At 34.5% G+C, this 16927-nt stretch overlaps 4 protein-coding genes across 4 annotated transcripts; 3 read left to right on the top strand and 1 right to left on the bottom strand.

Moving 5' to 3' along the window:
- The first annotated feature begins 76 nt into the window (after nt 1-76).
- LOC100181565 (tyrosine-protein kinase SYK) lies at nt 77-3057 on the top strand. The gene has a single exon (XM_002122964.5). The coding sequence runs from the start codon at nt 129-131 to the stop codon at nt 2034-2036; it is 1908 nt and encodes a 635-aa protein (XP_002123000.1). The 5' UTR covers nt 77-128; the 3' UTR covers nt 2037-3057.
- Nucleotides 3051-10413, top strand: LOC100183150 (WD repeat-containing protein 13-like). The gene is made up of 14 exons (XM_018813721.2): nt 3051-3177; nt 3452-3504; nt 3733-3815; nt 4128-4185; nt 5259-5338; nt 5615-5700; nt 6464-6601; nt 6824-6929; nt 7259-7391; nt 7865-7948; nt 8049-8227; nt 8875-8993; nt 9572-9720; nt 10010-10413. The coding sequence occupies exons 1-14, from the start codon at nt 3087-3089 to the stop codon at nt 10040-10042; spliced, it is 1392 nt and encodes a 463-aa protein (XP_018669266.1). The 5' UTR covers nt 3051-3086; the 3' UTR covers nt 10043-10413.
- A 144-nt stretch (nt 10414-10557) lies between these two features.
- LOC108949848 lies at nt 10558-13999 on the top strand. Its single transcript, XM_026836448.1, has 5 exons — nt 10558-10981; nt 11240-11360; nt 11785-11949; nt 12301-12484; nt 12770-13999. The coding sequence occupies exons 1-5, from the start codon at nt 10956-10958 to the stop codon at nt 12994-12996; spliced, it is 723 nt and encodes a 240-aa protein (XP_026692249.1). The 5' UTR covers nt 10558-10955; the 3' UTR covers nt 12997-13999.
- A 298-nt stretch (nt 14000-14297) lies between these two features.
- LOC100176910 (farnesyl pyrophosphate synthase-like) lies at nt 14298-15968 on the bottom strand. The gene is made up of 2 exons (XM_002128277.5): nt 15769-15968; nt 14298-15591 (listed from the first exon to the last, which is right to left on the bottom strand). The coding sequence occupies exon 2, from the start codon at nt 15566-15568 to the stop codon at nt 14522-14524; it is 1047 nt and encodes a 348-aa protein (XP_002128313.1). The 5' UTR covers nt 15569-15591; nt 15769-15968; the 3' UTR covers nt 14298-14521.
- Nucleotides 15969-16927: the final 959 nt, after the last annotated feature.

Raw genomic sequence — 16927 nt, 5'->3', positions numbered from 1 at the left:
TGACCATTATGCTGGTGACTGCATCCACGCAGTTAGCTATATGTAAACAAACTATACATTTTTCCCTGTCAAGTCTTTTGTGTGTCATCATAGGTTAGTTTGATATGGTACTGGGTTAAGATTCATTAATGGCAGGTCAATTGTATGATGAAGTTTATTACCACGGTCCTATTTCCCGTTCTGAAGCTACAGAGTTGGTGAAAGGGCAAGTTGATGGCTCGTTTTTGTTGAGGAAAAGTTTAAGGGAACCTGATGGTTATGCTATATCCGTGTCTTACCAAGGCAGCGTGCTACATTACAGCATACAACACTCAACAGTAAGTGGATGGTATAGTGTTAATAAAGGCAGTGAGCACCCTTCACCGCAAGCACTTTGCAAATATTACATGCAAGAAAAAGGTGGATTAAAAACAAAACTTTTGTGGCCTATAAAAGTGGCCTCTTCACCACCACCGCAAACCCCACCCCACTCACCACAATATCAGCAGCCCTTGCCTCCATTACCACAAGTAAGGCCAGGTAGAAGTGGTTCAACTGTAAGCTATGAAGAGCAAGAATGGTATCATGGGGAAATAACGAGGCAAGAAGACGCTGTTCGACTTTCTCATTCTTATCGTGAATTAAACAAAAATGGAATATATCTTATTCGGTTTAAAGAAAATGGAGTTTTTGTTCTTAGTGTAGTGAACGATAAGAAAGTACACAGATATAAAATACTCCAGAATACTTCCAACCTTAAGTATTCAATCAATGGAAAACCTCCAGAGTTTTTATCATTAGAACAACTTATTCAATTTCATGAGGAGCAGCCACCGGAGATTTCTCATCTTCATTGTAGATTAACACTCCCTTGCAAGAGAAGCACTTCTGCATCAGTTATTCCACAAAACTGCTTTAAACACCTGGTCTCTCAACAGCAAAGAACAAATTCCCACAACGCATCGAGCAAAAGATTGTCAGGATTCGCCTCGGCACTTGCTGCTGAATTTAAGTCTCTACTGCCAGCTAATGGCCTTGATGTGAACTGGTCGGAAAATCCGCACCAACTAAACTTGTCGGAAAATCCTGTCTCTCAACGGCCACAGTCAAGTCTAAATGGAAAGGTTGGAAAACCAGTAATGGATAGGTTCAGCAGGTCATCACTGCCTAAAGATTCAATTGGGTACAAAAGTCCTTACATGAACTTTAGTGACAAGTCGAGTCTTGCCCCTGATCTGTACATTACAACAGATAAACTAATCATAAGAGGTGATATTGGAAAAGGTCATTTTGGCGCTGTAAAAGTTGGTGAGTGTAAAATAATGGGTTCATTTGTCCCATGTGCTGTTAAGAATCTAACAGGTTCAGATATAGAAACAAATAAAAATGATCTTTTGAAAGAGGCAAAGCTCATGCAGCAGTTTGATCATCCTTATATTGTTCGTCTTCTTGCTATCTGTGATGCCATGGAATCTTCTGGAAGTCTGATGCTGGTTATGGAGCTTGCACCTCTTGGTTCTTTAAAAGATTTTTTATCCCAGCACAATGAAAAGTCTTTTCCAGAAGAGCGACTTTTGGTTTTAATGAACCAAGTATGTGATGGAATGGCTTACCTGTCGGGCAAGAATATAGTGCATAGGGATCTGGCAGCAAGGAACATACTTCTTGTGACGGAAAACTTTGCAAAGATATCTGACTTTGGAATGTCACGAATATTTCTTGAATCTGATAACTACTACAAAGCAAGTCAGCCAGGGACATGGCCTTTGCGTTGGTATGCACCTGAAGCTCTCCTGTATTACAAGTTTACAAGCAAAGGTGAAATCTGGAGTTTTGGGGTGACTTTGTGGGAAGTTTTCTCTTATGGAAGTCGACCATATTCAGGTTTAAAGGGCAGGGAGATCTTAGCCATGTTGGAAGGAGGAAAAAGACTTGAATGCCCGTGTGGGTGCTCACCTGGTGTGTATACCATCATGCTACAATGTTGGGCATATGATCCTGAAGATAGACCTACTTTTAATGATCTACTCTTGCAGTTTAAAGTTTTCATAGGTTAACTGCAGTACCCTATTGTGGAGAGATCTTGTTAAAAAGTTCAGTAGCCTATTAAACAAAAGTACTGTGTAGTACGTACAACTGTAAAAACTGTTTTTCTTTGTGTATGTTTTAACCCTTTGTCTTCATGCCACCATGTTCTTCATTATAACAGCCTATTTTTTTCATAGTACAATTTATCATGCTTTACAGTTAGAGTAAAACAATATGCCAGTACCTATTACCGAATGCCAAAATGTGCAAAGTGTGGACCTGTAAGTTGTAACACGTATTATAGTTTTAGTATTTGTAGTAAGAGTAGACATGCCTTTACTAACAATTTTTAGGTGTCCTTTATCACCTATAACTGCAGGTTTATCATTATGTATTTATAATTCCACATTGCAATTTCACTATTACTTTTTCACTATGAGTGCCTTATACAATATGAAATGTATATATAATACAATAGTTTTTATGTAAAGATACTCCATACTAATATTCTCAACTATGCATTGTCAAGATACGTATATTAGGTTTACTTTTTTGCAGTTATAATGTATGGTACAATTTTGTTTCTAGTTACCTATCTTGCAATTTTATATTCTGTGACAATTACTGAAGCATAATTCCCTGTATTAACACATTAAAAGTATTAAAATTTAATATACGGCAGTTACCAATTGCAGTTACTGATTTTATAGGCCTCGTCATTTTACCACGATGCAGATTGTTTTAACAATATTCAATATTTATTTTTTATTTAATATTTTTTTTTTCTGGCAAGTTATCTTTCTCTAATGAGCCCAACCTTTAAAAAAGATTTGTTAAAACATGGGCTATCAAACTAAATACTCTAGGGCAGCTTTTTTAGATTTACATTAGAATTAGCATAGTTTATAGTTTTATGTATATTGTTTAAGTCTTATATGGTCTTCTTCGGTTTGTGGAAAACACGTAATTTTTGTATCACATTGTTTCATTGGTACTTGCTTATTATTCTTCATTGCCAAGTTTCAATCGCTGCAATTAATTCTAGAAAAACTTAGAATGAAAGTAGTTTAACTGATGAAATGGTTGTTACATTGGCTCTACCGTGGCAGCATGTGCTTGCTTTGGATGCAAGGTACAATGCGTACAGGACTCCAAATAATTCACAATTCCGTAAGTTTAACTTTGCTTTAAACTTCTATTTTCTATTTGTGTTGTTAAATATATATATATATATATATATATATTAATACAAAGCAACTTAAGCTTTAGAAAATAAAGATAATAAACATCAACTAATTTTTACACTCGTATTAACATTTTATTGAACAAAGTTTAATTGTTGGCAAAAACACTTAGTTTTAAAATAGTTTTGCACAGTTTACCACTAAATAAAGAATTGAATATATTTTACTTTTAATAAATAATGAACATTACGTATCAACAGGAACGCAATACATAAGACGTCGAAGCCAACTTCTACGAGAAGCAGCGAAAACAGTTGAGTTCTTTATTGTGTAATAAATGATAAATGCCTAATTCATGTGTTTAATAATATACCACAGTCCAGTAACATTGGATTCTTCATCCTATTAGTCGGATCTAACACCCTTCACATTATAAATAAACCTTTGGCTTAATACTTAATCAGTGGCGTTTAAAAAGTATATTTTTTGGAAAAACCCATTATATTTATTTAACAACATATCACAGTAGCAAATTATCCAGGTTGACCCAACATTTCGAAAGAAATATTTAAAGATAAGAAGTCAACTGTTGGCACATCGGTACGGGCAAATATCAGAAGCAAGGTTGGTTAGGATTTCTTGAAATAACTTGAAAACCATCAGTTGCCACTCAAGATTATCTGGCCACAAGATAACACATAGTATCCTATTGCTATTGTTATTCAAATTTTACAAACAGTATTGTCAAAAAATAATTCCAATGCCATCTCCTGTTTATTTCCTTTCCCTTTAATACTAAATACTCCAGACTCATTTCCATAGTGTCATATTAAACAAAGTGTGTTTTGCATTGTTGCTCATTTAGATTCAGTTACACAGACATAACAATGGGCATGGCGATGGCAAATAGTAATTGAATTGATTTTGTCCCCACAGCAGCCTTAGAAGTGCAAGCGTCCGGGGAAGTGTGTTACATTTGGACAGGACTGAAAGTGTAAGTGCACGCTAACTTATGTTGTAAGAAGTAATATTTTGTATAGTGTGATTGTAATTTAAGTAATGAAAATAGAGCCTGCTGTGTTGTGTTGTTGATCCATGTTTATGAAAAACTGCTTTCTATGTAATGTTAGAATATAAACTCTTCCAGTAGATTACTGTGCTACTATTTTGCGTTGTTGTATGTCATTCAACCTGATTAAGAAAACCTGTATAGAAAGTTGAAATGTGGGTATATAAAGAAATGACAGAAGAGCTCTTTTTAAAAAAAAAACAAATGTTAGGTTTAAAAGGGGACTAAAACCACTCTGTTTTACATTAGAGAACAGAAAACCAGAACATTATTATTTAACTGAGTAGGAAAACCACCAACCTTTTACTAAATAAGCGTAAACCTATTTCAAGTTCAGTGTAAAATGTGTTTATTATATTTAAAAAAAATGAATGACTACAGTTAGGAATGCACATCACAGAATTTCGAATCTGTGAGACTCGAATCCTTTTGTATTCGAATCTAATTACGGAATTGGGTATTCTGTTTAATGATGTCATTATACATCATCTCTTAAACTAAACCAACATTTTTTTAAAATTTAACAATTTTGAAAAAAAAAAGATTCTTGTGGTTGTGGGACTTTCGAAGGAAAACGTTTCGCAGCGTCTTTTCTAAGGTTGCTACACGTTTAAGCTTGGCCATTTTGGCCTTATACGTTTTTTCTTATAAATACAAAATGATTCTAAATTCGAAATAAAGTATTCTAGGATATCCTGGAATCCCTAATTATTCTGTAATGTGTATCCCTTAGTAGAGTCGCTGCGAAAGGAATGTTAGGTGAAGGAAACATACACACAAAGGCGACAATACTTTACACAACAACTGTAAACATACTGAAAGTGATTGCAACATCAATGCGCAATTTCACCTCGTGGTATTAAATAGTATTGGTGACAATTGGACGTATGGTTTCAACAATGCTAACATAATCAAATAGGGCTACTGTTTGCAATAATTGTCTACATATGACGTGCTGTGTTTAATTACTCTCTGACTAAATAAAATCATTGTTACAGACAATGGAGGAAAAAGTTGAAGTTCAAACAAATCGATTTTCTAGTGATGTTGTTCCTACCAACCAAGCAGATGCCAGCAGGTTATCTACATGCTTTCATCGGCTTCACACATTAACTGCCTATGTAACCATAGATGCTCAACTTTATATTAAATAAGAGGCAGTGGTAGTTAGACCTTAGACGCGCATTGCTGTGAAATGATTGGTTAATATTTGCTGAATAATGAAATGCAGAAATCTTAAGGGTAGTCTTACCTTCCATACTAGGTTTTGTGCCTGTGAACTTAAGCACTACACAAGATACCATCAAAATTAAAAACCTTAATTAGATATTTAGGCTTAATATGTATTTCCCAGAGCAATGGTGGGTGGTAAAAGTGTGGGGGAAAATTATGCTTTTGTTGGAATGCACCACATATTTGATGAACACATAGGATGTCCTGGTAAGATACCATTACAATTATCAAATCAATGTATCGACACGCTTTGAATTCAAAAAGGAAATTATATTCTTAGCCTATATATGTGTATAATATTACCAATATACAGCATAGGTGACCCCCTTATGATTTCTTAACAAAATGAAAAACACTTTTAAAATTAATGTAGTGTAAATTGGCTCTATTCTATTCTTTGTTGGTGAGGTCCTTGTCAAGAACCTGGGTTTTGGGCCAGATATGGACCTTTACCCCAATATCTGCAGAGCCCATCTAAGTATTTCATGTCACCGGCGCAAATCAAACCAATCAACTTCATCCACAACCTTAGGGTTATAGACTAAATCTCATGGTAGTATCTTGGACTCAGTCTGTCATCGACTTCTGTCCTCAACCTGCTGCATTTACAGTCGGACACAAATTATGCACCATCTTTATCTTCGTGTGCCACACTTTTCAGCTTTGTGTATAATTTTGCTTCGATATGGCGTATAATTTGAAAAACCCATTACTGACTACCGGGTTGGAGACATGTCCATAAATATCTTTTCCAAGGTCACATACGCCAATCAATATTAATATTGTGGTCATGCATTAAAATGGGTCTCCTTGGTTATGATGCAAGCGCCTAAATCACTAAACCATGGCACTGGACAAATGCGTTGGCTCTGCTTGTTTGCATGAACATTTTGACAGCAGGGTAAAAACTGATTTAGACCTAATAATGCTTAGTATACGAGTTACATAATTTGTTTATTTTTTCCACCAGCTACCTCTATAAAGTTTGCAAATGATGAAAAGAACCTTCTTGCATATTCAAGTATGGATGGGACCATTTCTATCTGCCAACTTGTTCCCAAACCTACAGTGTTGGTAACATTGAAAGGCCACAATGATGGAGTTACAGGTTGGTTGTTTAAACATTGGTTTCCATTCCTCATTTTTAACAAAAGCGAATTAGAATTTGAATAGAGGTACATTATTGTTCTATTCAACATACTTATATATATGTTTGTTATGTTAGAATAAAACGAAAAAAGTTATAAAATAACTAATAGTGCCAACAAAAAACACTAATGCTGTTAACCATCTACCATATTATTTTAAATACAATTGAAATTTTTGACAGATTTCTCATGGTCTCTCTCCAATGATTTGATAGTGTCAGTATCACTTGATGCAACATTAAGACTTTGGCAAAGTCAAAGCGGTTCCTGTATTCGAGCAATAACAAGGTATGTTGAAAGCTGAGCATTCGGCATGGCTCAATGGTTGGGTGATTACACCTTAACCAAACGATACCAGGTTCGATACTGGTACTCTTAATGATAGCTGTATTACATCACATGTGTCCCTCACATTTAACCGATATTGCTGTAATCCAGTGGTCACAATAGATTGCTGTACGGTGTCAAAGTAATTGGCCAAACTCTGGCTTAAACCTCAGCATTGTGTTATATATAGCACAATGTGACATTGAATTCAATACCAATTTCTATGCTTCATGGGTTGGGTTGCAGTGAGGCTTACTAAAGGTTTTTGTCCAACCTTCTTTTTATTCCAGTTCAGTTGTTAACATGAAAGAATGTGCGATACATTGTTGTTTGTTTCAACCTATTAATAACAACATGGTAGTTCTTGGCAACAGTAGCGGTCAAATTGCCGTGGTGAATATTTCAACTGGAAAAACACGAAAGGGGAGTTTTTGTATTGATGAGAAATTCAACCTTTGTAATTTACATATATTGTAATGGACAGTGACTTACAAAAGGGGAAGTTAAATGGTATATGGTAATCATACATATATATATATATCCCTGGCTCAGACAACAGTTTGATAAGAAAAGGGAGTTTCATTCTAGAAGGACATACAACAACGCTTTCCCAATAAATATTCCCTTGTCACTAGTTGTTTGTTGGGGCCATGACAGAATCTCCGCTTACGATAGCATTTGGTTTGGTAAATGAAATAATAATGACAAAACAAATTGAATCTATTTTATGGATAGGGCGAGGTGGTGATGAGTGTTAACTGTTAAGTGTCTGCGAAAACTTGTCACATACACTGGCAATAAAAAGTTGAAAACCAACAATATTTAATTTGTTAGTTAAACAGTAGTTTAATTATTATGTAATAAATAAAATGCATTTTTATTTTTTACATTTCCAGGGAGCAAATGGTAAACTATCTGGTGCTGTACTTAGCATGTCATTTGATTCTTCAGGAAAAGTTTTATGGGCAGGAGATGATCAGGTATTAATACATAAACATTGTAACTCAGTTTATTTTATAGGATGCATGTTAACTATCCCTACATCCCCTGCATTTAAAAATAACTTACCGATGCTTACAGGGTATCATTTATTCATTTTCATTTGATTTATCAACGGGTCAACTTCGTAAAGCACATCAGATGGTAATTCACGCTGGTCGGCCACTGACATCAATACAAGCACGTGCATGGATAAGTAGGGAAGCACGTGATCCCTCTGTGCTGGTGAACATTGCTGCTGATGTGCTCTGCTTATACAGGTGTTTAATTTAAAATATGACTATTGTTTTGAGATATACTTGTCATGTTTTTGTTTTGGGTAATGTCTGTCAACTATAATATGTATGTTAATATCCATAATGTCTATCAAATTATAATAAGTATGTTCTCTTGCATTCAATATTCAGTGCCAGTGTGCCACAGCCTAATGTAATTCATAATATAGACATTGGGTAAGCGGTGCATGGGGTGTCATGTATTCATGAGTATAATTGCATTTTAACAATGTCACTTTAAATTTCACTTAAAAATAAAATATGACACATGTGTAGGGATGCGTCGTTCTAAAGTTTTTGCAAAAAAAAGCGTAACATATGGTGCAAAAACGCCAAAATAAGGAAAATTTTGCAACTGTTTATCACATCGCAAAAATGACCAAATGAGACAAGTTTTCTTTATTTCATAGCTCATACTCCAGCAAGTCCACTTTGTGGTGTAAACAAGCTGATACATTAAAAAAAAGTTTTCTATTATATTCTAGAGTTTCAAAATATGTTGAAATGTGCATCCCCACGCATATGCCTTGTACCCATTGTCAATTTGTAACATGAGCATAAATTACACACTGTTCAGTGCGGCACGTATAAATTTAAAACATAAATAAAAATTAAGAACTTTACTTTTTTAGAGTTGTAGATGACCGTGGGTTGCTTCAGTTCAAGAAAAGTTTTCCAATAAAACACAGTCAGCACTTGATAAGGAGCATGTTCTGCCCTCTTATGTCATTTAGACAAGGAGCTTGTGTTGGTAAGTAAAATGTCATTAGTAGGGCTGTGAATTTCCCATTTTTTGTGTATTTCTCCATTTTTCGTATGTAAAGGCAACTTTACAATGTACGTATGGACTATGCTGGGATGTACGTATGGACTATGCCTTTTGTGTGAATAAGACAGATACTGATATACGCGTATGCCCTATGACGTCACAATTCGGTTAACGATTTGAATTTATGGGTTCGGTTAACCGTTAACTTTTCCACAGTCCTAGTCATTAGTCAATATAGATATTGGGGTAAGAAGGTTCATGTTTTAAATCTCTTTTATAGTACAATTACCTACGTCTTTACGACTGTATATCATTGTTGTAAATTATTGAAAACAAGTTTAGAGAAATGTTTTTTGCTGATGATATCTATCTCACCCCACAGTACTATACTACTTATGTATTACATTATATAATTCTGCAAAATGTCTAAAATGTTTAATTTTTCCATTAATTTGCATGTAGGGGAGAAAATCATGAGTCATTTTATTACCTTACCGCATAATTATATAACCTATTTGATTTGTGGTGCTTTAAATACTAATTTCGATGTATGTTTTCAGTGACTGGTAGTGAAGACATGAGTGTTTGCTTCTTTGACATCGAAAGCAGCAGCAAAATTTGTGTAAATCGACTACAGGGACATTCAGCTGTTGTGTTGGCAGTTTCGTTTAATCACGACGAAAGTATGTTAGCTTCATGTGATACAGAGGTAGGTGGGGGTTAGTTTCTAATTGATAATTTAAATTGAACAAATAAATGTAATTCTTTTATTCTTGTTTATTTTGATTTTTAGTTTATGGCTTGCAATATAGACAGCCACCAGTTGGGCCACAGGGTGAAAGCAATTACCAAAATAGTAGCCAAACCTCGAACCCTAAGTTTTAGGCTAGGTATGCTAATGACCAGTGGTGCCAGATAGTTTCTATTTAAAGAGTGAATTTACAAAAAGAGGATCCACAGACACAAAAACTCGTTGACCGACTGATTTTCATTCATAGGGCATGGTGATAATATGGAAAAGAGAAGAATAAGAAAACAAAAAAATTCTCTTGAACATTGAAGAGACAAAAATTTGCTGTTATTCTTGATGTTGTTGTAAGTGGTGTATGTTTTATCACCGAAGTCAGAGGTTTGAAGCAGTTCCAATGCTAGTGAATACTGCTGGTTAGAGCTAACGGTTTAAAAATACATGTGTATATGCTGTTGCGGCAATGGGCCAACTGGCTTACATCCCAGGTCCTCTGCTGTGCTTTGCCACAAGACTCATATACAATAAAATATGCTTTATAATATTCTACGCAATGTTTATGGGTTCATATTTAAAAATCTTTTTTGTTTATTTTTATTGTGTGTTATAAATATATTAAGTGCAATGGATATTTATTATAATAAATAAATGTAATAAGACTTCTTGAATTAATGAACTGTCTATGAGCATTTAGTTAGTGTTACAGTATGTAGATTGTTCTTAAATCCACACCTATGTTTTGGTAACGCTGTCACCAGAGTTGTAAATGCTTGCACTTTCGTAGATTTAATAGAATTACTATAGACCACTTAATGAAATACTTGTACAAAACAAATTTTGTAAAAAAAACTTCTGGAAAAAAAATAAAATAGAAAAAAAACTTAAAACGGATATACAAAACCCGAGATTTTAGTTATTAAATATCAAAGTTCTGTGGTAACTCAAAAATATAAAAACATCATTAAGCGAAAGGAATTTAGCGGCATATTTAGGATGGTTTGCAGCATACCACAAGCAGTCATATGATGTGCATTACTGCTCTGTGATTGGTTCTTTATTTTGGCGCGATTATACAGGCATGAATAATTCATTATAAGGATAGACATAGCTGCTGGAATGCTGTAATACAAACAACACGGTGCCCTCCATGTGTTGGCTGTGCAGGTATACCAACGTATTAATGAGTTTATTAAACAATGAACAGAAACAGGGGCTCACAAAGGTAAGAGAGTCCTAAAACTCTTTTATTTTATTATCGTTTGATCAGATATGATATGTGAGAAACAGTAAAAGGTAGATCATTTTTACTCATTTTTAATACATGTTTATCTGAATGTTTAGGTGATATAAAAATTTGATTATATTAGCATTTATTTGAAAACTCATTTAACCTATTTTAGCGATGTCACCCCAGTTTTTTTAAAAAGCTATAAACATAATGTTTTCATTAAGGTTTCTTAACGATTATTCTATTGAACAGAAGAATTATTGCAAGAGAAGTTGAAGGAAATGATCTTGCCATTAAACATGCTCATCAAAGATTCAAACGTAGAAAGCAAGGACTGGCTATTCTGTTGGTGGCTTTTGCAATACTGTTATTGGTAAGACATAACGTGCTAATGGTTTGTTTAAATGATGTATAAGTAATGTTTTACATAGCTTGCGAGGTTATAGGTATATTTATTGCTCAGTGATTTTTCATATTATAATTAAAATCCTTGGTAATTTAATTTATACAAAACTATTTCATAAAAGGTTTAGTACAACTGTAATTACTTATTGGTCGCTATATAGTAGGTTGGGGTAAAATGGTTCTTCTTTTCATTCTCTTTAATCGTCCCATTTGGTATTTACCAAAGAATATTTTTAGAATCGTATAATGATATCCTCACTAGTTTAAAAGAGAGGTATTAATTGTTAAAAACATAATCGGGATATGTTCGATATTATGTGCTAGGGTAATGCATGTTAACCAACATATATAACAACACTGAAAATTAGAAAAACAATGTGTTAACCTTTCAGGCATTTGGAGTGATGCTTGCCAGCATACAGGCAGTGATAACATATTTTCCACCACACACCATTGAGAGCTTACAGCATCCATTGCCAATCTACATACCAGCTGTAATGACGTCATTATCAGCGATAGTTGTGATTGTCACAACCAAAATACAAAGACCAAGTGCTGTGAGTGACACCTTCATGTTTATTCTCATAGTGGGTAGCCTACCAATGGAATTCTTTTTTATATGTGTTTATTTAAATAGGTTGTCCCTTTTAATGTTGTATCTGTATTCATTTATATAGGTTGTCCCAATTTAAGGTACCAACAAATTTGATGCAATACTCTACTAAATAACGTGCCTTTCACAGTTATCTAACTATACCTACCTTTTTTGTTCAACAAAACTGTTTAATAAGGAAATATAAAGAGATTCCTTTATGTTATAAAAAAATTAAAGGTTATGTTGTCTCGAGCCATAACATAATACTTAAGTTATTTTTGTTATTTAAGCAACAAATTTTCATGCATTTCAGGTTTTGACTGGAATATTTTTCAATCTAAGCTCATGTATTATAGCTGTAGCAAACCTGTTGTCCATGACTGTTACTGCTGTTCCTTTGTTCAAATCATTTGTCCATTTCCGGTATCTACCAATGGACCGCGTGTGTATTGCTTACACTAAGTATGACAATTATAAAAGAATAAAAAACATCACAGGTACTTTGAATGTCGAACAGAGTATGTTTGTTTATTGTAGTTATGTGTGGTTTTTTGAAAGGTAATAGGAAAATCTTGGCACACAAGGTAATACTATTCAGTATTGTATTCACCCACATTAGAATATTGACATGTGTAACAGAAACAGATAAAATCCTTTTTTTTAAATTGCTGTTAATAACTGTCATTATACGTACCCTTATTAAACTAGACAACATTTCTCTACTGTACTATGTCTATTCCTGTTTACATGGATGCAATACAATCTCAACCTAATATTTACAGATGCCGGCGTTATGTTCCCAAACTTATCAAATTGCTCTCCAATTGAATTTACTCTCCCACCCATAACTATAATGTTGGTGTTCTTATACCTGCTCACCTGCATAGTTTCATGCTTGGCTTGTATTGTGTTGTCAGGCATACTGTGCTTCACACCAGACAATCCTTACAAGCAAGAAAATCTTCATGTAAGAAATAGTGTATCTTTATCAAAAGGGTTCCTAATATAATGTACAACTAAACATATGGGCCACAATTGCTTTTCTATAAACAGCTCTTCCGGCAATTATTTGGGTACGGATGTTTCAATGTCCTATACAGGTTTTCAATCATTTCCACCAGGGTGAATGACACTTGATTTTAGAAAGCAATTGTAATATGCCTGGCACAGTTGTTATCTACTAGTTTATGACATAATTTAACACCTTTCCTGTTTTTAATCCTTGGTTTGCAATATGTTCTTTAAGACCACACAGGTTAAACATCTCCAATTTAAAAATATAAATAAAACTTTATCGGTCACAGACCTCAATTTAAAAACATTTATTTACTTGCCATTAGTTGTAAATATTCTTAGTTAAATTCTGCCTTTATAAAAAAAACAACAATTTTATGTCATAATTTATTATTATTACATAATTATCAGGATTACGAGATGTCTTCATTGCCTCGGGTGGAGCACGTGACAAATGAAGTCAACATTCCAATTACAAGACGTCAAAGCGACAGTGAAATTGTAGTTGAACCAAGGTTATACATTTATTTTAAATAAATAACATATTGGTATATAAAAACATTATTTGTGTAATTTGGTTGTGGTATTTGTGTTTTACTTTATGCTTATAGTGTATATGGTATCATCATTACCATAAGTCTCAAACTTAATACAGATATGAAAATCAATCACATGAAAACCACAGAATTTTAGGGTCATGCACATGCTCTGTACATGGCAGTACAAGCTCATCTGTAGTGACATGGTCGTATTTACCCGAACAAAGACCAATTGCATGTGAAGCAGCCAGGGTGGCAGACACAAGGCACTCCAGTGGGTTACAGCAAGTTTTCAATGTGGGATGCAATAGACCTGTTCGGTGCCATACTTTTGATACTTTCTCTGGCAAAACTGAAAAGGATTTATATGTGAAGTTACCAGCGTATCATACCAAATATGAAACTGCCAACGGATATTTTCCGGTGCAAACTACATTTATGGATTTTAGAGAAAACTGGCAACAAAGAAAGAGAATTCAAAGTGTTGCAGAATGTGAGATAGTGAACCACCATGTTGAATGTATGTCATCCGACTCTGCCCCACCACCATATACTGAAGCAAGAGGTATAAGGAAAACAACAGCAGATATTCATACCATGCATCATAAATCCCATGAGGATGAAACTGAATTTTGATCTTGCCATTTTTTTGTGCGAATTTAAGAAATGCTTTATGTGTTAAGTATTACTTATATAATAATAAGTTCAAACCGTGAGCATTGGCTCTTATATTGTATAAGAATAAATTGTTACAAAATTACAGCTGCAATCAATCTATTTTGAGAATCAGTAAGATATTGCACAGTTATTTTTATGGATACACAATGACTTTAATTCATTACTTTAGTTAGATTATAAAAAGAACTGCGTAAAATAAATTACTGATTTAGGTAGGTATTGCATATTTATCATAAGATTACGTGTCAGAACTTGGTATTACGATTAGCTCAGTAGTTCTGTTGCAATAAATTAAATCAGTTTTTACTTTTTACGTCTGTAAATTTTGTTTAGTAAATCAAGAAAGATAGAATGTGGAACCCTAGGATCAGAAAACTTGTTTATTTCATCACAAATGCTGGCATATGTTTCTTCTTCATGTTTTAGAAAGATAGGTTTTATGTTGATGTCGTCAAAAACTCGTTTCACAATGGCGACTTTTTCTGGATCTTTTTTCGCATAATTTTCTTGAAGAATTCGGATCTGTTCAGGTGTTGCAAGCTGGATGGCTTTTATTATAAGCCACGAACACTTATTATCTTCTATGTCAGTCCCAATTTTGCCAGTAACTTCTGGATCTCCGTAGCAATCCAAATAATCATCCTGAATTTGAAATAAACACCCTATTTTTGTTAAAATATCACATGCGGCAGTGTGGCATTGTTCATCATTAATTCCTGCCATGTAAAAGGCAATAGCTACTGGTAAATAGAATGAGTAGAATGCGGTTTTATACTTAATTATTGCCGCATGTTTTGTCTCAGTGAATAAAGTGAAATCAACCGTAGGCTGTTCTGATGCTTCCATATCCAAACTTTGCCCCATCAATGTGTTTAAAATAACTTTATGAAAAAGGTCAAATATATCAGCATAAAATGCCTTTCCTTTACAATGCTGTCTTATCAGTGTAAAGACACAAGTCTCCAAAATCATACCATCATTAACTGCTTGATATCCAACATTTGGATTAAGGTACCAACACGCTTGACCCCTCCGTGTTTTTGACTGATCCATTAAATCATCTGCAACTAAGAAAGAAGCTTGTAATATTTCAACAGCCCAACCCATAGTTAAAGCAAGTTTCATTTCATCTTCAGATATTCCATCTCCTGCTATTGTTTTAAATGCAGCCACCACTGTTAAGCCACGAGTTCTTTTACCATGAGGTGCATTATACTCAAGTAAGTCTTTTATCCTTTCAAAACTCCAGCATATTTCATTTCCTCCATTAACTGGTGAGATGGACAACTCTCGAACAATTTCTTGAAAATGTTTATCAAATAAATCCCACAGCTCTGATTTTGAACTCATGATTTGGAAAACTTCACTTTTTACTAAACAGAACAAAAAAAATATTTGAATACTTTTTACACATGGGACTATACAAAGCAGACAGTACACTTTTTCCGCTAGGTGTAGGTAATTGTTTAAATTAAAAAATACGGAAAAACACACAAAACAACACTACAAAGTGTTAATAAGTGTAAAACAAATTAATTAAATAATAATACCTTTCTAAATTCATAAAACACTACTAAGAACATTTTCCCACATTAGGACCGTTATATACGCTCTTTTGTTCACTTTACTGTCGTCGAGTCTGTGGTGTAACGGTTTGCGTGCAGTCATTTACTCTCTTTGTTTCATTTTTTTCCGGGTTCGAGTCCGGCCACAGCCTACAAGAGATATCTCTAGTAGGCCATGGTCCCGCACAGTAGAATACTTTTTTTAAAATTTTTTTTCAAGTTTTTTTTGTTTTAGCACGAGTTTGGGGTTAGGGGTTTAAATCTTATGTGTATAAACCGTGAAACTAACTGCTCCCCATAAAAATAGAGAAACGAATTTGTCATCGCCTCCTAGCGGAAAAAGTGTACCACCTTCTTTGTGTAGCCCAATGTCTTTTTTACTCACTTAAAATACACAACAATACAAATGACCAAGTAATCATATAGCATATCACACAACAGACAATACAACTATATAGCAATAGCATCCAGTATTTATCTTAAAACCTGATGCAAACAACAGCAGCCTTTACATCATTGCCCTTGCCTTTCTTATAGATTATCTTATTGTAATACAAGAGTCACAAGACAAAAAAGATTAAGTTTACACGGCAACATTTAAAACGAAAACCACACTTTCTCGGACAACACTAAAAGGAGGGATAGAGGGACGGAGGGACAGAGGGAAACTGAGTACTAAAAGGAGGGAAGGGAGGGACGGAGGGAAAATACCGTTACTAAAAGGAGGGAAGGAAGCAAAATGGAGGGACGAAGGGAAACAAAAATTTTTACCCAAAATAAGTGGAGGGACAGAGGGAAACTGGTAGAGGGACGGAGGGAAACTAATTTTTACCAAAAATAAGTGGAGGGACGGTAGGGAAACTGGTGGAGGGACGAAGGGAAACAAAAATTTTTACCCAAAATAAGTGGAGGAACAGAGGGAAACTGGTAGAGGGACGGAGGGAAACTAATTTTTACCCAAAATAAGTGGAGGAACAGAGGGAAACTGGTAGAGGGACGGAGGGAAACTAATTTTTACCTAAAATAAGTGGAGGGACAGTAGGGAAATGGTGGAGGGATGGTAGGGAAACTGGTGTAGGGACGGAGGGAAACTATTTATCGTCCAAAAAAAGTGGAGTGACCGTAGGGAAACTGATAGAAGGAC

Source organism: Ciona intestinalis, chromosome 10 (genome assembly GCF_000224145.3).
Source record: "Ciona intestinalis chromosome 10, KH, whole genome shotgun sequence".
Taxonomy (NCBI): Eukaryota; Metazoa; Chordata; class Ascidiacea; order Phlebobranchia; family Cionidae; genus Ciona; species Ciona intestinalis.
Note: the sequence above shows the minus strand (reverse complement) of the source record. Positions and strands in the feature narration are given on the sequence as shown.

Bases quoted from the DNA above. Each gene is read 5' to 3' on its own strand.
- LOC108949848 (XM_026836448.1), top strand. From the start codon at position 10,956: ATGAACAGAAACAGGGGCTCACAAAG. The intron at 11,950-12,300 runs GTGAGTGACACC...CATGCATTTCAG, and splicing joins AAATACAAAGACCAAGTGCT to GTTTTGACTGGAATATTTTT. The intron at 12,485-12,769 runs GTACTTTGAATG...TAATATTTACAG, and splicing joins AAGAATAAAAAACATCACAG to ATGCCGGCGTTATGTTCCCA.
- LOC100183150 (XM_018813721.2), top strand. From the start codon at position 3,087: ATGGTTGTTACATTGGCTCTACCGTGGCAGCATGTGCTTGCTTTGGAT. The intron at 5,339-5,614 runs GTTATCTACATG...TGTATTTCCCAG, and splicing joins AACCAAGCAGATGCCAGCAG to AGCAATGGTGGGTGGTAAAA. The intron at 8,994-9,571 runs GTAAGTAAAATG...GTATGTTTTCAG, and splicing joins TAGACAAGGAGCTTGTGTTG to TGACTGGTAGTGAAGACATG.
- LOC100181565 (XM_002122964.5), top strand. From the start codon at position 129: ATGGCAGGTCAATTGTATGATGAAGTTTATTACCACGGTCCTATTTCC.
- LOC100176910 (XM_002128277.5), bottom strand. From the start codon at position 15,568: ATGAGTTCAAAATCAGAGCTGTGGGATTTATTTGATAAACATTTTCAA.